The sequence below is a fragment of the Carcharodon carcharias genome, chromosome 15, assembly GCF_017639515.1.
Source record: "Carcharodon carcharias isolate sCarCar2 chromosome 15, sCarCar2.pri, whole genome shotgun sequence".
NCBI classification, from domain to species: Eukaryota; Metazoa; Chordata; class Chondrichthyes; order Lamniformes; family Lamnidae; genus Carcharodon; species Carcharodon carcharias.
In genome coordinates, this window is record NC_054481.1 from 22028334 (window position 1) to 22054494 (window position 26161).

Consider the following 26161-nt stretch of genomic DNA (forward strand, 5'->3'; position numbering starts at 1 on the left):
CTCAGCTGGCACTGTTGGGAATATTAACACTTGGGACAGCTGAAGAGAAATTTATGTTGAATTGCCAGATTGAGAAGCTCAGTTGCTTCCATAGGAAATACCCAAAAGCAAGTTGAGCATCCAGTTGACCGGGTCCTACAATATTTCCAGAACCACTATGCTCAAGGGTATGCTGCCTGCCTAATATGAGTTGATGTGATCATTACTCTTTATAGCTAGCTCTGTCAACTCTAAGAAAAGAGTGTGTAAACGAAGTATGCATTGCTAATACGTTCATTACGATAGATGACTTTTTCATCTATTTGTGGTCTTGGTTGAGGGTTAAAGGAACACCAGGAAAATGCCCCTGTCTGCTCTTTAAATAAGGCCATGGAATCATTTACGCTTTCTCTAAAAGATTGGGTAGGCATCATTTTTAAATATCTCATCTAATAGATAAAACCCATGATCTAAGCGCTACCTCTAAGCAATGGCTGATCTTGCCAATCATTCCATTTTGCAACAGATGCATAATTCAGCAAAAGCTGAGATGAAAACATGACAAGCTATTAAACACTACGGCAGTGATTTGATGCCTCCATTTAAGTCCCTTCAATACTTGGATTGAGCAGTTGCTGACCAGTGAAAGTGTGTCACTGGGCATTGGTCTTTGATATCTCTGGAATGAGTTGAAAGGGAAACACGGTGCTGGGAATTATGGATGGCTACAATAACGCACGGTCAAATATACATGGTTTGGTAATACCTATGAATGATGTCTGTGCTATGGCCTTGTGCCTCCAACAAGAGGACTTATAGTGTCTTAATGCATTAATAATTATGGCAACTGGCACAATTTGAGTTGGAGAATGCTTGAGAGTTCAAACTTGTGTGTTTAATGGTCAGTGTCTATCCTGGGGGTGAGGGGAGAAAGTTATGGTTTGAGATTGGGATCACATAGTATCTGAGCCTAATTGGTTTGATCAAATCCAGGTGGCTAGAGCTGAATAAGATTCTATTTACGTAACAGCAAGCTAAACGGCCCCATGGTCTTGGCTGGGGAAGCCTAGCAGTGATAAGTTGCAAGATTTTATCTGGTTACGTTCTAAGTATCCTAGCAGAGTGGGGATCCAAAACCCATGGCTCGTGATGTATGCCTGGGCTCTCTGAACTTGGATGTGGAAAGGGAGAGGTTCTATTCCAAATTTTTAAAAAAACACATTTTTCAGATGCCAGTTTTTCACAAATTGGATTCCACCTCATAAGCATCTCTTCCTGAAACAGACTGTGGTTAAGTAGGTAATAGAGACGTAACAAAATCTGGTCAGCTGAGTGTCTAATGTTCAAATGGGCTGGCTCATATCTTGGAACAGCAAAAATAGGCAAAAGCTTATTGTGCATATACTTGCATTAAAATGACTTGGCCTTGCACTAGCTAACTGCAGGAAATTTGAAGTAGTGACCAATTGAATAAAGGAAATAACAGCAAAGTGGATTTCTTTAATTCTCAAGGCAGCACTAAAAGGCACTTGTAGAATTTGGTACCCTAATGAGAAAATGTAGCAGCATTGAAAGCCAATTGACAAGGTAAATGGTTCCTCAGCTGAAGAAAAGTGTACCCAAGAAAGGGTATTTGGTCCACATATATATATGATTTTAGACTTGGATACTGGGAACAAAATCTCTGAATTCAAATGCAATATTGGATGCTTGAAACTGCTGGATATTATCAACATCTGGCAGTCTCTGGAGAGAGAAACTAACTTGATGTTTCAATTCAATAATCTTTCAGAGACCCTCTCCAAATTTGCTGATGGTACATTCTGTCTATATCTTCCTTGTGGAAGATATATAGACACAATGGGCAAGTGAGTGGTGTTGATAACAGGCTTACGTTTTGGCAGGAAAACTAAGGAATTGGAGTATACAATTAATAATTTGTGGATGAATAGATAATTCATGAAAGTGAGTTACAGGTGAGGAGAAAGCATAAAATTGAGTTTTATAAATGGTGCACAGTACAAAAACTTGTATTTATATAGCACTACCATTATTATAAATACCAACCTGGCTCACTAACATTCTTTAGGGAAGGAAATCTGCCATTCTTACCTGGTCAAGTCTGGACCCACAGCAATGTGGTTAGCTTTAATTGCCCTCTTAGATAGCCAAGCAAGACACTCAAGTCAAGGGCAATTAGGGTTGGTCAACAAATGCTGGTCTTGCCAGCAGCACCCACATCCCATGAAAGAAGTAAGTGGTGGGGGGGGGGGGGGGGGGGGGGGGGGGGGGTGGATTCTGGTAATGCATTTGCAGGGTTATCTTAAGATATGTGGAGTGACATTTAGCTTAAGAACATGAATGTGTGAAAAAACCATACAGTTAAATGCAAATTTGACTAGCGTCTCAAATGGACAATGACTGCACATGAGAGAGAAGGGTCAGCCAATGGCACTCCCAGAAGGAATGAGTGGAGGAAAATTAAGATCTGGGTGTGTGGGCAACAGCAGGCCTTGTCAACCATTATACCCCTCCAGAATCCTTCCCCCTTTCCCCACAATTCCAAGAGGGATTGTTGAGTGAAATCCAACTCAATTCCTGAAAAGAACTGAAGGTTGTTGGAGCATGGAACCTGGTATCACATTGAATGGTTGAGGTGAACACCATTGATGCATTTAAGGGAAAGCTAGAAGGATAATCTGCTAAAGTGAGATGAAGTAGAGTGAAAGGAGATTTGTGTGGAGGAGCATAGCCACTGGGATAGACCAGTTGGAATGAATAGTCTGTTTCTATATAAATTCTATGTCTATAGTGGTGTGGTTTTAGAATTGTAAATAAGCATACTGAAGTGGCCACGTCTCATTCCTGGGTTGATAGCTTGCTATGGAAGGAAATTGACAATGACAACTACATCTAAAGGTACAACAAAAACTCCATCATTTTTGATATAAAATCTACAGCAGAGGGCACTCTAACTCCACATTGATTACATTACATCCTGCTACAGTGTTGAACATTCAATGTCTGATTGATCTGTAGTGAATTAGATGGTTGAAATGTACTTGAAACATCAGCTAATGCATTTTCATTCAGCAAGAACAGTAATTAAAGAACTTTACAAATAAAATGCATATTTTACTGACTTAGATGGGTTGTCACAGAGGCTATGAGGTGAAACAGCAGGAAATATAAATCATTGACACTAACTGATTTTAAAAGTGAACCCAAGTGCAACTCAATTGCTACACCATGAGCCCCATAAAGTGATAGGTGGTTTGTATGCTGCCTTGAATATTGCAGAACAGTCTGGGGTATGTAAGCCTGATGCAACAAAGCAACTGAATTTGATAAATAAGGCTGGGCACTGAAGCAATGAGGAGGGACTAAGGGTAATAGGGATATTTACAATGGAGCAAAGGTGGTTTATTGAGGTATTTGAGATGTCCAAGGGAATAGATAAACTGTTGTTCAATATTAACATAAACACTTAGGTAACAGGGCATTCTGTGTCTGAGTAGCTGCTGTTTTATAAGGCTGGGAAGTGAATGTTGGCAGGCTAATTGATCGCTGGGGCATCATAGCTAAAGCCAACCCTGTAGGCACTTGGTGCCCCAGTGTGTACTCTTCTAGCAGGGAACCACTGGATGTTGATCTAGACAAAAGCTTCTCACTAGCTCGCATTTGGGTGCCTCTTTAATTTCAAGTGAACCAACATCACAATACAGACTGCCTTCTAGTTCAACAGCAGTACAAGGAGATGCAGAATGTGAGTAACTTCACTTGGGCTATAGGAATATTGGTCCAGGTGGTTTAACCCAGTATTGAGGTTCATGATCCCAACCAACATCTTGCTTGACAGCACACCCTTGAATGTTGTACCCTGGAAGGAATTAATAGAGCAATTCGCTGAGAAATTTCCAGCTGATTTCTATCATCACCTGCAATCAAACTGAGCTAACCCTGCCTCCCAATAGTGGTAATTACCTTTTGTTTGGAAAGGGGAAGACAGCCACATCACAGCCAACATCTGGTAGCCAGGTATGCCATAAGTGGAGCTGCTTGGATAGGCCAAGGGCCATAACTAATAGGTAAAAGGCTGAAAATCTTCACCAAAGAGAGCTGTGGAGGCATTTCCAGCATTGAAGACTCAGATCGATGGACTTTCAGGCATTAAGAGAATCCAGGAGAGCGTCAGTTGATGTAGAAGATCAGTGATCTTTTGAATGGTGCAACAGGCTCAGAGGGTCAAATTGCCTACTCCTGCTCTATTTTATGTTTTTTAAATAGCCCCGTGGCTGTATTTTAAGCTGTACAAGACTTGAGTTCTGGATTCTGTGTCCACTTAATTCAGATATTAAAATCTTTCAGCCAATGCTGCAGTCCCTCTTGTGAATAAAGAAAAATATATAAAGAGTAAAAATCAATCCCTTGGTTAAGAGTATAAAAAAGACTAGAATGAGAGTAGTTTTCAAGTTTTTACTTTCTGCAAAAGCATATGCTGCACAATAATTAACAACAGGCCCAACAATCAATTTTAACTTCACTTTTTTCACTCGCTTCTGAGTGTTGTTTGGAAAACATTTTATTTTACAGATGTTGCAACTATTTATTAAAATTCTAATATCAAGTCTGACAATTGCGCATTAAAGTAGTTGTTTTAAAAAATAGTTTACAGTATTTCAGCAAGATGCATAAAAGGGGGGAGGGGGTCAAGTTGCATTTCCCTGCCACTGGCATCATGATTTATTTTCACACGTGGATCCTCTTCTGTTCCCCGAATGAAATGAAAATTGGCTTTGTAAAGGATTTAAAAATATACACGGCATACATTCAGTACAATCACGGACATCAATGTACATTCATTTAATGTCCTACGGAACAGAACAGGTTTGTATTTCTATTGTTACAAACTGTTAGCAAAAGCAGATTTAGATTATGTAAACAATCAAGTATAGTACTTTCGATCCTGATTTAACACCATTTATATCCCACCCACCTCCCCAAATGAACTCAAGGTCTTATCGGCTGATAAACACTTGTCAATGTACAGACAACAGGTACAGACATGCAAGAACTTCACACAAAAGATGGCAGAACCACGAGACAAACTGTCCTGGTTGTTTAACACCAATTAGTCTTGTACAAATATATTGGCAGAAAGGATGCAGCAGTTATGACCTGCAGCAACCCGTGCCTTTCATTTCCGAATTCACATAGTCGTGGAGCTTGAATTTGGGGTCGTTTGGTGACTTCATCGACCTGTGTTTCAGTTCTCTGTAACAAACAGTGTAGTAACAGTCATATCCATCTGGAATGTGGAGCTGTATTAGTTTATGCTGATCCTGCATCAAGGGCTGGGGCAGCACAGTAAATGAGCACACACTGATCTTGTGCCTCTGCAATCTAGATTCAGATCCTGTGCAGAAATACTCAGTAGGTCAGGCAGCATCTATGGAGAGAGCAACAGTTATGTTTCTGGTTGGTGACCTTTCGTCAGAACTGGGAAGAAGTTAGAAGCTATATCTCTAACTTGCTCCTATTCTGAGTAAAGTTTGTTGACCTGAAACATTAACTCTGTTTCTCTCTGCGTAGATGCTGCCTGCACTGCTGAGTATTTCCAGCATTTTCTATCTTTATTTCAGGTTTCCTGCATCCACAGTAGATCCAATCTAGTGATTTCTTGCAAATGAACAGGGCAAATTATACATGTAATAAAAGCAAAATACGGCAGGTGCTGGAAGCCTTCAGTTCCGAAGAAGACTCATATCAGACTCAATGTTAACTCTGTTTCTCTCCACAGATGCTGCCAGACTTGCTGAGATTTTCCAGCACTTTCTGTTTTTATTTTAAATTAGAGATGTATATTGATTACCTTATCCCGATAATATCGGTTATTGCCAATTGTATATTTATTATGTTATACCTACCAATGTAAATTCCCACTTTCAGTCATAAATCTTCAGGACTGATTCCTGGAATGCCTGCAGTAATGTATCATTCTGTCCTCAGGATCATTAGACTCGTTTTCCGGGACTTAGACACTTACCTTTTCAAATCACAGGTTAATTTTTGTCATTTATTAATTTTGCCAAAGGAGTAATACTTTGATAAATATTGTTTGTTACAATAATCTTCACTGACATTTGCCAATACTTACTTTGCAATTGCCATAAATGCCAGCTCAACATTTAGACCTGTTTTGGCACTTGTTTCCATAAAGGGCACTCCGTATTCCTAGAAGAAGATAAATGCTGGTCAGGTATATCCACATGAAACCAACCCTCACTACCAGGGCAGTAATTGAGCTGAGTGAATCGCACTTCCAGTTTTAGAACACACCAATGATTAAAGATGTTATAGCAGGGCACTTAGAAAAACTCAAGGCAATCAAGCAGAGTCAATATGGTTTTGTGAAAGGGAAATCGCATTTAACCAATTTATTGGAATTCTTTGAGGAAGTAACGTGCTGTGGATAAAGGGGAACTCGTGGATGTGCTGTACTTAGATTTCCAGAAGGCGTTTGATAAAAGTGCCACATCAAAGGTTATTGCGGAAAATAAAAGCTCATGGTATGGGAAGTAACATATTGGCATGGATAGAAAATTGGCTGGCCAACAGGAAGCAGAGAGTAGACATAAATGGATTTTTTTCAGGTTGACAAGATGTAACGAGTAGTGTGCCACAGGAATTAGTGCTGGGACCTCAACTGTTTGCAATTTATATAAATGACTTGAATGAAGAGACGGTTGCCAAATTTGCCGATGACACAAAGATAGGTAGGAAAGTACGTTGTGAAGAGGACAAAGGGTTACAAAAAGATATAGGTGGGTTAAGTGAGTGGGCAAAGATCTGGCAAATGGAGTATAATGTGGGCAAATGTGAAATTGTCCATTTTGGCAGGAAGAATAAAAGTGAAGCTTATTATCTCAATGGTGAGAAATAGCAGAGCTCGGAGATGTAGACGGATCTGGATGTCTTAGTGCATGAATTGTAAAAGGCTAGTATGCAGGTCCAGCAATTAATCAGGAAAGCTAATAGATGTAATACAATAGAATAAATTCCCCTCATTTATTGTGAGGGGAATTGAATACAAAAGTAGGGAGGTTATGCGTAAGTTATACAGAGCACTAGTGAGACCCCATCTGGAGTACTGTGTACAGTAATGGTTGCCTTAGTTAAGGAAGGATGTAAATGTATTGGAAGCAGTTCAGAGAAGGTTTGCTAAACTAATACCTGGAATGGGTGGGTTGCCTTATGAGGAAGGTTGGTCAGGCTAGGCTTGTATCCTCTAGAGTTTAGAAGAGTAAGAGGCAACTTGATTAAAACATATAAGATCCTGAGGGGTCTTGACAGGATGGATGTGGAGAGGATGTTTCCTCTTGTGGGAGAATCTAGAACTAGTGGTCACTGTTTAAAAATAAGGGGTCACCCATTTAGGACAGAGATGAGGTGAAATTTTTTCTCAGAGGGTCGTGTGTCTTTGGAACTCGCTTCCTGAAAAGGCGGTGGAAGCAGAGTCTTTTTTTTAAAGCATATTTTTAAAGCAGAGGCAGATAGATTCCTGGTAAGCAAGGGAGTGATAGATTATTGGGGGTAGGCGGGATGTAGATTTGAGGTTACTATCAGATCAGCCATGATCTAATTAAATGGCGGAGCAGGCTTGAGGGGCTGAATGGCCTACTCTTGCTCCTTGGTCGTAGGTTCATCCCATGGGTATCAACCAGCAGCCAATCTACTCCGTACAATCACCACCTCGTCATGAAGTTAAAATCATCCCATTTTCACTTTGATATATATTTTTCCCAGGATTGTAAAATAGTACTGAATGATTAAATCTGTAATCTTATAATAAATGATGCTGTCAGTCACACGCCTTAATTTAAAAAAATAACTGGCATAATAAAATCTATTTAGGGGAACACTAAATCTGCCATTAAATCATCTAAATTTCATTACACTTACACATTTATGCTCCAACATCGCAAGTAAGCTATCATTGGAATAATCTGAACCACAAAAGCAGCTGAAATAACACATGGGAGAGCAGATCAGTATCGTACTCTGCATCCTTTCATTCCAGATTCACACTGACTGCTGATTCAGTTTCCCATCTCATGCCATTGCATCATTCGTAGCCGTCAGTAAATCATGCCACATGTTGAATCTCTCATCTTAACCTCCCATTTAGCTGGAATTGGGTTAAACTTGAAACTGGCAAACAGTGCAATGGAAGGCCAGGGAGAGCAGACGGTAGGGTGGCGTAGTACAATGATCTTTCACCTAAGCGTTGCGCTCAACCCATGTTCAACTGGTGGGGCCGAGATCTTTCTCTCGCTCTCCCTTTTTTTCTCACAATTCGGGCAGTCCTCCTTTCAGAGAATTTCGCTCGCACAATCTCACAAACTGCACAGTTCAAAGATGACATAAAGAGTGGCTTAGAAAGCGACGTACCTTGGCTAATTTTTCTCCTGCCTCTTTCTTTACCGCTCTCTCTTGAGTCACATCAGCCTTTAATAGACAGAAATGGCAATGAATGTGTTTGACAGTCACAGCTTCATGTGTGAGCCTGGATTCCTCCTGATTAGTGTGGCTCATTTCCATTTTAAGTGGTGCAGTTTCCAATTGCTAAAGCACACACTGAAAAGATTGAGGTTTTCTATGATCACAATTCCAATGCTTTATCCTTCAACAGAGTAGAAAAGGCACCTTGCCTTTGTTTGGTGCTTCTCCTAAATGGTCAAGTGGTGTTGATGATAAATTCTGTGTTGCAGTTTACCTTGAGACCAAAGGGTGGCAGCACCTAGTTACACTGCAAAGGGGCCAATTTAATCAAGTGAAGCCTAGAAATTGTAGCATGCAGCACCTGCATTTCAGGTGATCAATGGGCACTGGAGAAGCCCAATGCATTCTACACCAGGTCTGTGCCAGACGCTACATTGGTCTGTATGCCTAATGGAGCAGGCATTAGGCCCATTGCAAATGCCTCTTTCAGGTCTCTTTCCCATTTTGAGTGGAGATGTTAGGCCGTGATTAGTTCTCTCAGGCGAACAACAACCAAACTAGTGGTCTTTAAAGGGACTGCTGGAGGCCGGCACCATAAAGTAAACTCAAGACATTCCTGCTGCTGCTGACCATTCTCTCTCTCTCTCTCTCTCCACAACCCTCCACCCTCCCATCTCTTCACCAGCCCCACCCACCCAGCAACCACAAGTATACGCTCAGCAGCTGCATCCCGGAAGGTCGATCTTTGTCTTTTTCATGTGTGGTGCACTCCCTCCTGACATCTCTGGACACTGCTCACATCCTGATGCCACAAGAGGAGCAATTTCACGTGGTCCCCTCACTCACCAGTCTCCTCCTGATGGTGCATGCTTGTCACTGGGCCTCCATTCCAAGCTAGACACAAATGAAATCCTAGCATTGCGATTTAAGTGGTGCTTTCAAGGAACGAGCTGTTGAGTAACTGATACAAAATGTGCACGCGAGCACTCACCTTGTTACCCAATAACATGATTACCACGTCTTGCGTTGCATATTCATGAATCTCCGTCAGCCAAGCCTAAAAGGAACAAGGAAAGTGATGTTAAAATCTTTTGAAGTAAATAAACCACAGAAACCAAAGAATGTACAAAGCAGACATGAGTGCTCTAAATCAGTTGCGACCTCAATTAACAACTGTCAAGATTCAAATACCAAACTGCTGACAGAAATGCCCCTGTAGCTACACTGGATAAAAACTGCATAAAGATATGGGAATTGGAACAAGGAATGCTTGTAATCTGAATTAGTGGTCAGTAAAATGTGAAAGATTGAGAGGACTCAGAACCATTCAATCGCTGGATTCGGTCCATTGCCTGGATTCTGCCTATCTGGCACTGCCGGCCTAATGTAGCTAATTCCCAGTTTGGTTTCTGCAAAGAGTACTGTGGCTCAGCTTTAATGTATTGCACAAGTTGACTAGCATTAAGATCAAGGTTGTTGTTATATTCCTTGCTTGACCCTCTCATCCTGTAGTTGTGTTCTTGTGAATGAGTTCTGTAAAGTTTTTATACGGAAGCAAATAAGGTTAGCTTCAAAATCTTTCTGCTTTTGCAAAAATGTGAGACATACAGAGCTGATATACAACTACAGTCATCAATTATTTTTACTGCCCTGCTAGTTAATTTCTAGCTGGCAGCTGATGGAATAAAGCATCACAGCGAGTCTCCTATTAAACAGTAATGTAATACTCAGTACATTTTTGGCTGTAGTCAACAGTGAAATCTAACAAGTTGACTGCTGCATTGATTAGATAACTGATTGGTTCCATTATTCTAAAGTGTGGCACTCATTTCAGGTCTCAATGGACTTATCACTTAATTCCTAAGGGGACTCAAGAAAATGTATAAGTTCCCCTAAAATGTCAGGTTGACATGTCGCTAAGCTTGTGATTTAGTAATATTGCTTGCACTAGCTGCTTTGTACACCAAACCTAATGATTCAGGTCTTGACTATTGAGGAGATGGCAAATGAGTAATAAAGCACTAGCATGACAAGTGATTATGTTGACACTTTTCTCTGTGCAGCTTTTCTCTGCCCTGTAATCTTTTCTAGTCAAGTCATGCTAGTTAACAAGTTCACTTTATCTTTTCATGAAGGGTGCAATCAATTCTTCTCTCTTAGCTCAGCTCAATTAATAGTTCCAGCCACTTAAGATAACCTTTGACCGGTTATTGTGATTTTTCTGACACACAGATTCGAAAATAATTGGCTATCTTTCACATAACTCAACAAATCATGTAGTTACGTAGAATTATATAAAATTAACAGGCCATTTGGTCCCTGCTGGTGTTTATCTCTGGCGGTCTCTCATCTTCCACACTCTATAGACTTCAGCTCATCCAAAACTCTGCTGCCCATATCCTAACTCGCACCAAGTCCATTTCACCAATCACCTCTGTGCTCGCCAACCTCCATTGGATCTGGTCTGGCAATGCCTCAACTTAGAAATTCTCCTTAATGGTTTCTCCCCTCCCTATCTCTGTAACCTCTTCCAGCAACTCCTCCCCCTGCCTCACCCCCAACCCCAACATCAACCTTCTCCTATCCTTCTTTAACCCTATGAACCCATTCTATTCCTTTCTCCCTCAAGCCCTTCTACTTAAATGCATCTCTAACTTTCCCTTACAGTGTGCGTACATCTTGTGAAATTTGAGCCTTGGTGCTTCTCTCAAGTGTGTAACCTTGGAAACAAACCTTTTCTTTAATGAGGCCCTGCCCACCAAACCCTCTCCCCTCCCTCGGGTGATTACTACTTGAAGAAGAGCACAGGAGTTCTCTCCAGTGTCCTTCTCAATACTTATCCCTTAACTAGCATCACAAAAACAGACTATCTGCATTATCACAATGCTGTTTGTGGGAGTTTGCTCCGTGTAAATTGACTGCTGTTTTACAATTGGCTCCTATATTAAAACAGTGACTACATTTTTAAAAAGCACCTTGTTGGCTGCAGAGCACTTGGGAACATCCTGAAGCCGTGGAAGGTGCTATAGAAATGCAAGTTCTTTCTTCCTTTACTGTCAGGTTAGTGATATGTTTTGTAAATATTCACTTTTGGCTTATGTCCCTTCTAGCAGTTTGTATTGAATTTGCAACAGGTCTCAGAGGTGATGGTCTCGTGTCCAATATTTGCACCACCCTTCCTAACAAATACTTCAAAATTTAATCTGTATGAAGAGACTAGATGGTCAATTGAGCTGTGGATTGTTACAGGCGAGTCCATCACGAGTCATATGAAAATAAATTACAAGTTAAATTAACAGAGTCATTTCCAAAGGCTATAAAATGATCAGTTACCTAACAAGAGATCAATTATAAATGATGAGCCTTCAAATAAGCACATTACAAACATCCATAATGAAGCAGTTAGGCATATATTAAAATGATTATTACACCAGGAACATGATCAATTATTTCTGAGGTTGGTGATAATAGAAGTCTATACATTCTTAATGGTCCTCTGTTCTGACTTTCCATGCATGGCTATATTTCTACTGAACAATCACTAAAGTTAACTTTGCTCTGTCATCAAGTGAATGCAAAGTACTGGGGAAGATCATTCAGGACAGACTGCAATTACTCTTTCTCATTTGATTCAAAAGGCCTAAAACTGGCAGGAATACAGCCTCTCATTTACCATTCTCAGAGTCCACCTCCTTGCTCATTATCTAGCAGTGGCTCAGTGAGGAGCCTGCTCGCCTCGGGCTCACAAGGCTTTTACATTCAAGTCCTACTCTCGGACTTGAGCATAAAATTCAAGGCTGACACTCCAGTGCAGTTCTGAGAGAGCACTGCACTGTTGAAGGTGCTGCTGTCTTTCAGGTTTAGGCGGCACTGCCAAAAAAAATCCTTGGCAACTTGCTGCAGTCGATCTTGTAGATCATACAATTTTAATTTGACCCAAAGAAATCTATTTAAAAAGTGGATAGTCACATATCTGCTACACCACTAAGACCACCTATTTCCATCTCTGTAACATGCCACTCTGCTCCTGCCTGCACTCATCTGCCGCTGAAACCCTCATTCATGCCTTTGTTACCTCTAGACTTGAATATTCCAATGCTCTCCTGGCAGTCTCTCATCTTCCACACTCCATAGACTTCAGCTCATCCAAAACTCTGCTGCCCATATCCTAACTCGCACCAAGTCCATTTCACCAATCACCTCTGTGCTCGCCAACCTCCATTGGATCTGGTCTGGCAATGCCTCAACTTAGAAATTCTCCTTAATGGTCTCTCCCCTCCCTATCTCTGTAACCTCTTCCAGCAACTCCTCCCCCTGCCTCACTCCCAACCCCCACACTTTCACCCCCACCCACAAGATTGCTTTGATTCTCCAATTATAGCCTCTTGTGCAACTCTGCTTTTCTTGATGCTATCATGGGTGGCCATGCCTTCAGCTGCCTAGGCCCTAAGCTTTGGTATACTCTCCCTAAAGCAATCCCCCTCTCTGACTCACCGCCACCACCCCCCCTCCTCCTCTAAGAAGCTCTTTAAAACCTACCTCTTTAACCAAGTCCTACCCTTCCTAATACCTCCTTCGGTGGCTCAGTGTCAAATTTCAATGGATAACACTCCTATAAACTGCCTTGGGATAAATTTCAACATGAAAAGGCATTATTAAAATGTAAGTAGTCATTGTGTCCTACTAATAGCATTTCCCTGTTCAGGGCAGGAGTCTGGTCATGGTGTTCCATTGTAACTCTTTTTCCAAATTTCTCTTCACCTCCTCAGGATGGTGACTTCTGCTGAGATACAAATTCACACCAGGCACCAGCACTCAAGTAAAAACAGAAAATGCTGTAAAAACTCAGCAGGTCTGACAGCGTCTGTGGAGCGAGAAACAGAGTTAATGTTTAACTGTTTCTAAACCACTACCAGCAACTTCTTCAGCGCTTATCATTACAATTAACACTCCCTTTGTCATGTCCATGAGATCCTTGTCAATCTCTCATTAGCCCCCACCTATTGCTGGCCTTCTATCCTGCCTTACCTGCTCCACCACACCCACCCCCCACCTCTTAAATAGTATAAATTCTATCACCTATCTACTTCTCTTTAGCTCTGAAGAAGAGTCACATGGACTCAAAACCTTAACTCTGTTTCTCTCTCCACTGATGCTGCCAGACCTGCTGAGTTTTTCCAGCATTTTGTTTTTATTTCAGATTTCCAGCATCCGCAGTATTTTGCTTTTATACCAGCACTCAAGTGACTATTTGCCATTTGTGAAGCTGTACGGTAAATACTTACAAGCTACTCAACCCTATTGCTATCCTCACCTGACATTCACACATGTGCGCTATCTAGCACAAGTCCCACGTTTGCAATGAGGAGGAGGTATCCATGATTGTGTGTTCTTCACAGCCTCCAAAACATTGAAGTTGAATATAGCAGCTCTACAATCTTCCAAACCAGCAGAAACTGAGGAATGAGCATGGGTCCTTTCTAATCTTTAATAACTCAACTCCTCACCAGATTTTGCATTTACCCAAGGACGCATCGGAGAGATCTTCTATAAAATATTTGTTTCTTTAATTCCTGCGCTTCTCGTTCAATCTCTTTCTTAACACCAAGTGAGTCATCAACCATTAGCCAACTTTAATAAGCTTCATTTTTCATGGGCCTATCACTCAGTGGTGTAAAGCTATTTTTTTTTAATGCATAATTTATGTCATCAATGCCTTTCAGCTGTTTAAAGATCCTGGACAGTTTGTTGTCTCAATCTTTTTTCTCGTAAAAACAAGTCATTTGTGAGTATAATATCTCTTCTAGTTACATTATAGCAGCGGCTTCAAAAAATGTTTCACAGATTAAAAGTGCTTTGGGATGTCCTGTGTTCATGAAAGGCGCTATATAAATGCAAGTCTTCCTTTTTAGTTTTTTTAGAATTAGGCTGGCTGCTTGAATGAGCCTTTTTGCTCTTTTTGGAAGCCTCTCGAATGAATCAATGTCCTTTAGAAGGTAAAGTGCCCAGAACTGTAGGCAGTAGCTGAATGTGCTCTTAGTAATGCCATACAGTGCTATTAATAACCTGCATCAACTTGTAATAAATGCCCTTGAGATTCATTCCACAATTGATTTGCTTTGTGAACAACAGCCTCATGTTGACTGACTTCTCTTAGTGAATAACCAATAACAACATCCAGATCTCCTTTTTCCTTTTCCTTTTCCTCCTTCCTTGTCACTGAATGGCCACCCATGATGTCCTCAAGGGGCTTTCCCCTGATGGCTTGATGCAACTTGCCTCAAGTACATGATGCGTGAGATCATTGGGAAGAGTTATTTTTCCCAAATGCTTACCTTTGCTTATGGTATTAGCCCGTGTTCTGTGACTTGGAGCCCCATTTTAAATGAGAAGTAGAGCAGGAGTAGTCTATTTGGACCCTTGAGCCTATTCTGTCATTCAATAGGATCATGGCTGACCTTATACCTCTACTCCATCTTCCCGCACTATATGTATATCCTTTAATTCCCTCGGTATTTGAGCATCTATTGACCTCTGTCTTGAGTATACTCAACTCTCTGAAGTAGAGATTTGCAAAGTTTCACCACTTTGAGTCAATTTGATAAGTTAAGAATTCAGGAGTGGAAGGATTCATGAAATTCCTTCTGATTCCACAGCCCAATTTTAACTGCCCTCACCTGGCAGAGAGCGAGGGGGCTTGGTGGTCAGCTAAAAGAACAGGAATCATGTACCCAGCCTCCACTGATCTGGGTTCGTTCTCACATTGTTCCCACATTAACCTGCCCTTCTGACACTTGCAGGCAGGGTCCTGCTCGAAACATTTTAATTCCGGTTACTCGCTGGTGAACTACACCAGGTTTAACATTCTTAATTAAGTCGGGAAATATACTGAATGGGGTAATGAATAAACTGAAATGATTATGTTCTACTATGCTGCCTGATTGTGATTATGCAAATGAATTTTAGTGGAAGCCTGTACTGGTGCCCAACCAGCCCAATTACAAGCACATTTTGGGTGAAATTTCCTAATTGCGCTCAAAGCAAAAACACCACAGTTTTCAATGCTGCAATTCAGTGATAAAACTATTAACTGTTGATTTAAAAAACTGGAAAATAAAGACTTGCCTTTATATAGTATCTTTCATGACCTCAGGATATCCCACAGTGCTTTGCAAACAATGAAGTACTTTTAAAGCGTAGTGATTGTGGTCATATAGGAAACATAGCCACCAAACTGCGCAGAGCAAGCTCCCACAAACAGCGATGAGATAAATGATCAGATAATCTGCTTTAGTGATGTTGGTCGAGGGATAAATATTAGCTGGTACACTGGACTGAATCCCCTGCTCTTCTTTGAAATAGTGCCACAGGATCTTTGATGTCCTCCTGAGAGGGAAGAGAGCACCTCATTTTAGCATCTCATCCTTAAGATGGCATCTTCAACAGTGCTGCTCTCCCTCGGTACTGCACTGGGAAGCACGACCTAGATGATGCATTCTATTCTCTGGAGTGGGATTTAAACCACATCCTACTGACTCATGGGTGACAGTGCTGCCCACTGGTAATGAATGTTAATCTGCTGCAGTTAACATAAATACTTGTCATTTGTTGAACCACTTTGCCACTGACAAGCTCATGTAGCAACATCAATTGTCATTGTTCACAGCTCAGGTAACAGGAAAGAACACAAGGTGCAACATTCCACTCCCCCATTGTGGGGGGGGGAACTGCGGGAGCAGGCGGGCGTGTGCAGGCGCGTTTCCGATTGGTGCCCCCGATTGGAGGCGTGCCGCCATTTTATGTGGGCGGGCCAATTAAGGCCCGCCTAGCATAATGTCCACCAGGAAGCGCTATGTGCAGGCAGGGGGGGGGGAATTCCCTCAGCCGGGAATGCGCTCTTTCGTGCATACGCACTGAAGAGCACACAGATCTCCCTGAGGCAAAGTGCTGCCTCAGGGAGATCGGCTCCAATTTAAAAGCTGAAATAAAGATAATAAAAAATTTCCCTGCCATGCCCCCTCATGTGACACTGTCACATGAGTTGGGACATGTCCATAACTTTTATTTAAACATTTGATAAACATTTAAAAGCCCTCATGAATACTCACCCCGCCCATGGAAGAGGTTTCATGCTTTTTCCGAGGCCCGCCTGGGCTCTCGGCCTGCCCGTCAACACTAAGGTTGGATGGGCAGGTCCATCAATCAGGTTCATTTGTTTTTTAATGGCCTTAATCAGCCACACGCCCGCCAAACTGAAAATCTAAGTGATGCGGGGGTGACGTCGGGACACATGCCCAATGTATTCCCCGTGTAATTTTACCCATCGGCGAGTGGGCCCAGCCACCTCTTGCTGACCGGAAAAACCTGCCCAAGGAAAATGTCCTTGAAAACATTTACCCATCTGAAAAATGGAGTCCAGTTATGACCAGTTCTGCAATCTCTATGCATTGAGTACTTAAGGCTCCGAGTCAGAAGGTTGTGGGTTTAACGTCCACTCCAGTAACTGAAGTACATAAACGAAGCTGATGTTCCAGAACTCAGGGAGTAGTACCGAGGGAGTGCTGCACTGGCAGAAGTGCCATCTTTTGGACAAGACTTTAAACAGAGGCCCTGTCTGCCTCATCATATGGCCATAAAAGATCCCAAAACACCGTTTCAAAGAAAAGTGGGGGAGTTACCCCAGTGTACTGGTCAATATTTATCCCTCAACACCTCAACGCAGATTACCTGATCATTATCACATTGCTGTCGTGCGAGTTTGCTGTGTGCAAATTGACTGCCACGGTTCCACATTGTAACAGTGGCCACGCTTCAAAAATACTTCTCTGGCTGGAAAGCACTTTGAGACATCGTGCGACAGGTGCTATATAATTAATAGTCTTTCTTTTATTGCATTGTAAAAGATCAGGGTCTGTTTACTCTTGAACTTCTGAATGTACCATAAAAGGGTGAAGAGACAAATAGACCTTGTACCTTTCCCAACAATATAAAAAGCCTTTGAATTATGTAAAATTGGCTATAGAGTGGTGCCACAATGGTTGGAATTAACAACAAAAGGCGTTATATCCAGAAAATCCCAGTTTTAACATTTATCTTTAATATTTATCTTTGAAACTCTCTGTTTTGTTGAACAAGTAGCAACATCTGTGGCAGAAAGTAGAGGCTTCATTGTAATAATTGTGTAATCATACTGAAGCTGATTGATCAGCTAATGAAAGTTCAATCTCCCAATTAACTACCTGTGCCTGATAAGAGGCTTGTGTCTGAGGTGCATATAAAAAACTCCAAGGTTAAGCTAATCCCTATGAATAAAGAAGCTGAAAGCAGCCAACCATCACAATGTTACACAAACCATTTTTCCTTGTTTCCACAAATGTCTGAGGGGATCCGTGGAGATTGCACACTGCCTTAGAATAACTTAGGCCACATTTTCGGCCGTGAGCCAGGTACACAGAGGCAGCAGAATTCCAGGCTCCCTCTGAACCTGACTTCTAAAAATGACTACCCAGACATCAGATCTTTGGTCTGGGGGGCGCAGTGGGCTAGATTAGAAGTCAGGGCGGGTGACTGTGGAAGAACTGAGGAAGCTGCCGGGGTGCAGAGGCGGACTGAGTGGAAGGCCAGCCTCGGAGTTCCAGTACTGTGTCCAAAAGATAATAAAAAAGGTTAAAACGTTACATTTCTCTCCCGCCCTGACCCCTCATCCCCGCTCACTGCCCCTACATTCGCCATGTCCCACCCATGTCAACCTATGCCATCATGCCATATACCCACCCCCTTGGCCCGTCATACCCTCCATGCAAACCTATGCCCCAGTACCGTCCATGCCACCTCAGGCCCTGTATCAATCCCTCAGGGCCCCTCATACCCTCCATGGCAGCCTATGCCCCTGTACCACCCCAAGGCCCTTTATAGCCCCTAGGCCAACTTAGTGCCAACTCATCCCAACCCATGCTCCACTACCCTTTGCCCTTACACCTACTATGCAAACTCACCCAGAATCCACCATGGCAGACCTCAGGATCAATGCAGAGATGAGACAAAATAAAATTCTATAAAATGAAGTTTTAAGTGTCTATTGCAGACTTCACTGCAAAAAACAACACTCATTCCTAAAAACCCATTAACTGCATTTATGTTCTTTCAACTACATAAAACAAATCCCTGCTCAATCCCCACATACTCCCCCTCCCGCCACTCCTGAATTCTTAAATTATTATATTGACTCAAGTTGTGAAACTTTGCTAATCTCTACCTCAGAGAGGATGTGGTTGCTCAGTCCTTGAGTATGATAGATTTTTAGATACTAAGGGAATTAAGGGATATGTGGATAGTGGGGGAAGGTGGAGTAGATAAAGGTCAGCCATGATCCTATATAAGAAACATTTAATTCAATTGCGCAATCCCTTATGACAACAAGTTTGGATTTCATAGTCCCAATTGAAAGAGTTTATAGCCACACAGGGTTGTCAATCAAATTGTGAAATGACAGGTACCCCACTGTGATAATGGATGGTTGGGAATTCAGTCCTGCAGCACTAATCTAGTAATGGAAACCCTCAGGCTTATGTCAACAGACAGAATGAAAGAGCAACTAATAATTTTATTGAACACTCCAGACATTTTTCTTCAAAGATTTAAAGTACAGGACTTTTAAATGTCTTGGCAGCTCCTTTTGACAAGTGCTTTTGACAGTTCCTCCTTACACTTTTGATAGGTCCTATTAACAGTACTCTTGACTCTTTTGACAGCTGATTTTGATAGGTCCATCAAAAGTTCCAATGAGCTTGACAGTAACAAGTCAATGCATTTTTTACACACACTTATGGCTATGGGACAAGTTCTGGTGAATGGGATTAGGTAGGTAGGACAGGTGTTTCTCACCTGTCGGTGCAGACTCGATGGGCCGAAGGGCCTCTTCTGCACTCTGTGATTTATGTCTACTTTTAACAATTCCAAGAGGCACCTCAACTCCCCCAAGGGGCACCTGACCTACACCAATGGTTACCTGATCCCCACAAAAAGGGCACCTTGCCTCCCCCAAAGGTGTCCCGGGACTCGATCCAAAGGGGTACCTTACCTCTCCAAAAGAGGTACCCTGGTTACCCAAATTAATCCACGAACTTCCGACCTGCTCTTACCAAGTCTAATCTGCACATTTCAGGTTTCACACTCCTGGGCTACCAACATCTGATTTCAGTGGAAGCACCTGATGATTTAAAAAGCCAGCTACCTCGATAAACCATGCATGTACGAAACACAAAACATCCCTATTCCTGCCCCTATGAAAATGAGAAGTGCCACGTTTGGGGCCTGGACTTAGGATTTTCAGACAATTCTGCTATTTTCACCATGAGGGTGACACTCTCTTAGACCCTTGTGGGTTGCTGCTGAACCACTTGATCACCTGGCACAAAAATAACAGTACTGAACAAAAAGATTCCTTGACAACATAGACCGAGGCAGCTGTTTTCACCGAGTGTGGTAACTGATACTGTAGGTTTGTACTGTATTCCAGGAGCGTGTTAACTAAACAAAAATATTTACAAGATTTTTATTTTAAAAGTTAATTTTCCTTCACTTTGCTTAGGCTGCGTATCAAGGAGTGTGATGGAATACTCCCCGCTTGCCTGGATGAGTGCAGCTCCCACAACACTCAAGAAGCTTGACACGGTCCAGGACAAAGCAGCCTGCTTGATTGGCACCACATCGATAAACATTCACTCTCTCCACCAACGACACACAGTAGCAGCAGTGTGTATCATGTACAAGATGCACTGCAGGAATTCACCAAGGCTCCTTAAACAGCACCTTCCAAACTCATCACCACTACCACCTAGAAGGACAAGGGCAGCAGATAGATGGGAACACCACCTGGAAGTTCCCTTCCAAGTCACTCACCATCCTGACTTGGAAATGCATTGTTGTTCCTTCACTGTCGCTGGAACTCCCTTCCCCACAGCACTGTGGGTGTACCTACACAATATGGACTGCAGTGGTTCAAGAAGGCAGCTCACCACCACCTTCTCAAGGGCAACTAAGGATGGGCAATAAATGCTGGCCCAGCCAGCGAAGCCCACATCCTGTGAATGAATTTTAAAAATGCTATTCAGTGACCAATTCTAGCATTTACACTCCTCCAGAAAAGTGTCCTGCTATATAGCATCCAGCCGTGATTGGGAATTTAGCAAGTTACACTGGAGGCTGTGCAACCTACCCATTCTGTGACCCATCAACACACTGGTGCACCATGTAGGTGTGCATCTGTGATTTATACAAATTTTAAACGACAACCTAATCTTGAGAATAACGTGAAACAAAATAACCACAAAACTTTACCAGAGGCAGTAAAACAAAAAGATTTGAACCTGTTGGGTTATAGTAAGACCAGGGAAAATTCAGCCATGGCTCAGTGGCTAGCACACTGGCCCTTGAGTTCGAGATTCTGGGTTTAAGTCTCATTCTAGGACTTGGGCACAAAAAGTCAAAGCTAAAACTCAAGTGAAGTACTGAAGCAATGCTGGACTATTAGAAGTGCAGCCTTTCATCAACACCAAGATCACTTATTACTACTTTTATAACATCGCCCGACTTTGCTCATCCGCTGCTGAAACCATTAATCATGCCTTTGTTTATCGCTAAACAACGTATTCCTGGCTGGCCTCTCACAATCTACCCTCTGAAAACTTAAGGTCATCCAAAGCTTTGCTGCCTGTCTTCACTTGCACCAAGTCCCAGTCACCCTATCACCCATGTGCTCACTGACCAACACTGGCTCCCAGTCAAAGCCTTCATTTTAAAATTCTCATTTTTGTTTTCAAGTATCTCCAGAGCCTTGCCCCTCCCTTCCTCTGTAATCTCCGTCATGAACCCTCAACTCTCTGAGATATCTGCACTCATCTAATTCTGGCCGCTTGGTGCATGACAATTTTAATCCACCATTAGCGGCAGCGCCTTCAATTACCCAGGCCCTAAGCTCAGGAATCCCCTCCCTACACCCCTCTGCCTCTTAATCTTGTTTTCCTCCCTTAAGACACTCCTTAGAATCTAGGGCCAGGATTTTATGGCCCCTCCCACCCGGTGGGATATTACGGTCCCGCCAAACTGAATAGAGGTTTAAATGGCTCGCCGCATCCACCAGGGGGAGACACGCCGCAGCAGGGAGGTAAAATCCTGGCCTAGGTCTTTGACCCAGCTTTTGGTCAGCTGACCTAATATCTCCTTACGTGGCTTGGTATCATATTTTGTTTTATGATGCTCCTGTGAAGTGCCTTGGGAGCTTTTATTATATTAAAGGCACTATATAAACGTAAGTTTTTGTTGTCTTTCAGATAAAATGTTAAAACAAGGCCCCATCTACCCTCACAGAGCATGGGCATTATCCCTGGTGTTCTGACCAATACTTATCCCTCAACCAATATCACATCACTTCCACAGATTGGTCATTATCGCACTGCTGTTAGTGGAATCTTCTTGTGCTCAAATTGCTGCTGCCTTGGAACAGTGACTACTTTTCAAAGGCACTTTGTTGGCTATAAAGCGCTGTAGGATGTAGGAAGGTGCTACGTAAAAGCAGGCCGTTTTTTACTTTACTTTATTATTCGTTCATGGGATGTGGGCTTCGCTGGCTGGGCCGGCATTTATTTCCCATCCCTAGTTGCCCTTGAGAAGGTTGGTGATGAGCCACCTTCTTGAACCGCTGCAGTCCAAGTGGTGTAGGTACACCCACGGTGCTGTTAGGGAAGAAATTCCAGGATTTTGACCCGGTGACAGTGAAGGAACAGTGACATGTTTCCAAGTCAGGATGGTGAGTGACTTGGTGGGGAACTTCTAGGTGGTGGTGCTCCCATCTACCTGCTGCTCTTGTCCTTCGGGGTGGTAGTGGCTGTGGGTTTGGAAAGTGCTGTCGAAGGAGCCTTAGTGAATTCCTGGCACCATCTTCACCACATGGACTCCAGTGGTTCAAGCAGGTGGCTCACCAGCAACTTCTCAAGGACAACCAGGTCCGGCATTAAATGCCAGCCTTTCCAGTAATGCCCACATCCCAGGAACGAATTTAAGAAATGCTGCATGTGCTGTGTTGCCGTTGGAGCAGAGATAGAAACACAATTTTTCTCTGGGCTACTTCACTCTCACAAATAAAGGGAAGCTATTACTCTGATTTAATTTCAGATTTTGTCTGTAAATGCAGTTGCATGAAAATGGAATCATAATTAGTCTCACGGTTCATCACACCCATAGTTTGAGGTGAAATACGCACAATGGTACCCTTCAGCATCTTGCAAAGCTGCACAGGAGGTTCCCTGATTCAGATCATCAGATGAAAACAGTTGTAGAAAAATCTTCACTCAGAATTAACACATGAGAGTCATGAATATAACTTTAATCGTAAGTGTGACCCAAATTAAGTAAATGACCCCTGGGCACCTTCTTGTGTGCTTTCTCCTCAAGCCAAGACTGGTGTTACAGATATATAAGGGCTAAAGCTACGCAGTTAGGAATGAAATGTACAGTTCAGATGGCTGAACAGTGGCTAACAGAGAAGAGATATTGCTGTAGGCAGTGTACACGCCAAAGAAACCGGTGGTGGGCCTGGTAAAGTGGCAGTTTGATCTGGTGTGGAATCTGCGATAAATAGAGGTGATTAGATGAGATGTGTACAATTGTTGTGTCCCATTGTAGGATAAGGGCAGAGTAATAGACAGAAATAGGGTGGCTTTGAAAGCCGGCCAAACAGGCCTCACACCAACTATGCAACCAAACTCATAGCATCATTATGGCACAGAAAGCTATTCACCTAATGAAGTCCATGTCGACTCTCCGTAAAGCCATCCAGTCAGTCCCATTCCCCCATTCTATGCCTGTGGCCCTACAATTTTATTTCCCTCAAGTGCCAATCCATCTCCAGTTTCATCCTCTCTTGGGCAGTGAGTTTCAGACCATTACCAATCACTGCGTAAAAAATTTCTTTCTGACATGGCCCCTGCAACTCTTGCCCAAAATCTTAAATCTCTGTGCCCTAGTCATTATACAATCAGCTCATGGGAACAGCTTTCTCTTTGTCAACTTTGCTCTTCTCTGCCGATGCTGCCAGACCTGCTGAGTTTTTCCAGGTAATTCTGTTTTTGTTTTGTCTTTGTCTACTTTATCTACACTCATTATAATCTTACACCTCTATCAATCTTCCCTCAACCTCCTTTGCTCCAAGGACAATATCCCCAGCTTCTCTAAGTTAACCCTGTAGCTGAGATCCCTCATCCCTGGAATTATTCTGGTAAATCTCCCCTCTACCCTCTCAAGAACCTTCACATCCTTCCTAAAGTGTGGTGACCAGAACTAGACCCAACAATCTACTTGTGGGCAAAACAGAGCATTATGAAGATTCTGCATATTTTCCCTGCTCAATATCACTATTTACGAAGCTTGTTTCTTATCCCCTGCATCTTAAAATTCATAAGTACCCAGGTTCAATTATCCATTCACTGTGAGAGTCTATATCCCTCAATAGAAAGAAACAAAGAGCTCACATTTCTATAGTGCTTTTCATAACTGTAGGATGTCACCAAGCACTTTACAGCCAATTAAATACATATAATAGTTATAATGTAGGAAACACAGCAACCAAATCACACACAGCAAGATCCCCACAAACAGCAATAAGATAAATGACCAAATAATCTGCTTTAATGACGTTGCTTGGAGTTTGGTATCCTGGCTCCATTTACCTGTTTTAGTTCCATTTTCCTTGATAGTCTTATCTGACAAAACTCTATTGCTCTACATCATGAAAGTTCCAATTGTCCCAATCACCACAGCCTTTGAAACCTTTCAATCAATACCAGCAAGAACAAACTAACTGGGCATTCGTCCCGTTGCTGTATGGGTGATCTTTCTGCATGCAAATTGGCTGCTTCGTTTGCCTACAAAATAAAAGCAACCACTTTTCTTTCTGTCATTGAGAAGTCAGCTACATGACTACAGGCACAGGGAGAGGAGCACTGTCACAGAGAGTCCTCACAGGCCCACTACACAACATATTTCGGCACTAACCTTTGTAATTCTACATGCATGGTTTGAATGGGTTTGTGTGCTTTGCTTGGTTTTAATGTTATCCTCTGTTATCCACATTAGGACTCATCCCCTTAGACATCATAATTTGAGAATTCCAGACACAGGGATGATAAAATGGAAATGTTTTAATTAAGGCCATAATTACACAAGAAAAGGACAACAGTTTCCTCGCTCCTAGCTAACTCAGATAATTAGTCTTTTGCTAAGCAATTTATTACAGGAATACATTATTTTTTAAATCTCCTCTTTGATGTGCTTTGAACAATCAATACAGGCTATGACCTTGCAGGGAAGAAACACAGTCATGCAAGAACTCATTGATAAATAATAATAAGGTTCACTTTTGCTCAAGTTTAAACACAGATATTACTATAACAACTTGCATTGATATGGCACCTTTAACACAGAAACTTGTTTTGAAAGTACAATATGTATTCAATCAATCTTCTTTGGCCTCTCTTCCCCTTCCTTAAAAAAATTCTACTACAATCAGTCTCTTCCTTTTCCTCTCTTGTTCTTGTTACATTGTAAATATTCTTACGTCTGTAATCTTCCTCTAGCTTGGACCGTGCTGATATCAATACCAAGAATCTCCTCAAGGCCTCTAGCTTCCCAATCCGCCAGTGTAATTTTGCTGGAGGTCTGACAGTCAGAAGTTATGGTGGTGAAGCAGGAGAAACATTGGGGAAATTCCCAGTGCAAGACCCAGTGTAAAAGTCTCTGACTCCAATTCATTCCTTTCCTGGAATAGGAATCCATGGATATCCTCATCTCCCTTGGCCTTTCCCACCACCTACAATCTCAATGGGTAGCTCTCTCACACCTGAGTCAGCAGGTTATGGGTCCAACAACTTGAGCACAAAACATATTGCCAACACTTCCAGTGCAGTACTGAGGGAGTGCTGTACTATCAAAGGTGCTATCTTTCAGATGGGATGTTAAAAACAAGGTCCCATCTACCCTCTCAGGTGGGTGTAAAAGATCCCATGGCACTATTTCAAAGAAAAGCAGGGGAGTCCTCTCTGGTGTCCTGGCCAATATTTATCTCTCAACCAACCTCACTAAAACAGATTGTCTGGTCGCCATATTGCTGTTTGTGGAATCTTGCTGTGCACAAATTGGCTGCTATGTTTCCTACATCAAAACAGTGTCGACATTCCAAAAGTACTTCATTGGCTGAAAAGTGCTTTGGGATGTCCCGAGATTGAGGAAGGAGCTATAAAAATGCAAATCATCCTTTTCGATCATTTTGCCCATGTTTTCTTGGGTTCCTTCACTGATTGCACAGTCTACAAGTTTGATTTGTTGTATTTCAAACAGAGCGTTAATCGTTGTTGTCTCCAACGTTGGACAACACATTTCTACCATATCAGAACACAGTCGTCCATGGCCATTATGCTCCAAACAAGCATCTTGAATGAAAAGCTTTAATATCTGGCAAGTCATATTGATACAATGTTCTGTCCTTTCAATACTTCTCAGAAACAACACACTCTGAACATTGACATCACTTGTTGAAACACTCCCTCTAGAGATAGTAGGAAACTAAGCTACAGCCAGAAGCGCTGCTCATTTTTCTCAACAGTTTGTAACATGCAGTCACAGACAA

The 26161-nt window shown here is 42.2% G+C and overlaps 1 protein-coding gene across 1 annotated transcript in view; it reads right to left on the minus strand.

Annotated features, from left to right (window-relative positions):
• Positions 1-4441: 4441 nt before the first annotated feature.
• The window catches only part of LOC121287741 (ras-related protein Rab-26-like), a 351705-nt gene continuing 329985 nt past the window's right edge, over positions 4442-26161 (minus strand). Inside the window, exons 6-9 of the mRNA XM_041205625.1 lie at positions 9473-9538; positions 8431-8487; positions 6137-6213; positions 4442-5253 (exon numbers count right to left, since the gene is read on the minus strand). Of these exons, the coding sequence (XP_041061559.1) occupies positions 5151-5253; positions 6137-6213; positions 8431-8487; positions 9473-9538 (303 nt within the window). The 3' untranslated portion in view covers positions 4442-5150. The remainder of the gene's footprint in view (positions 5254-6136; positions 6214-8430; positions 8488-9472; positions 9539-26161) is intronic.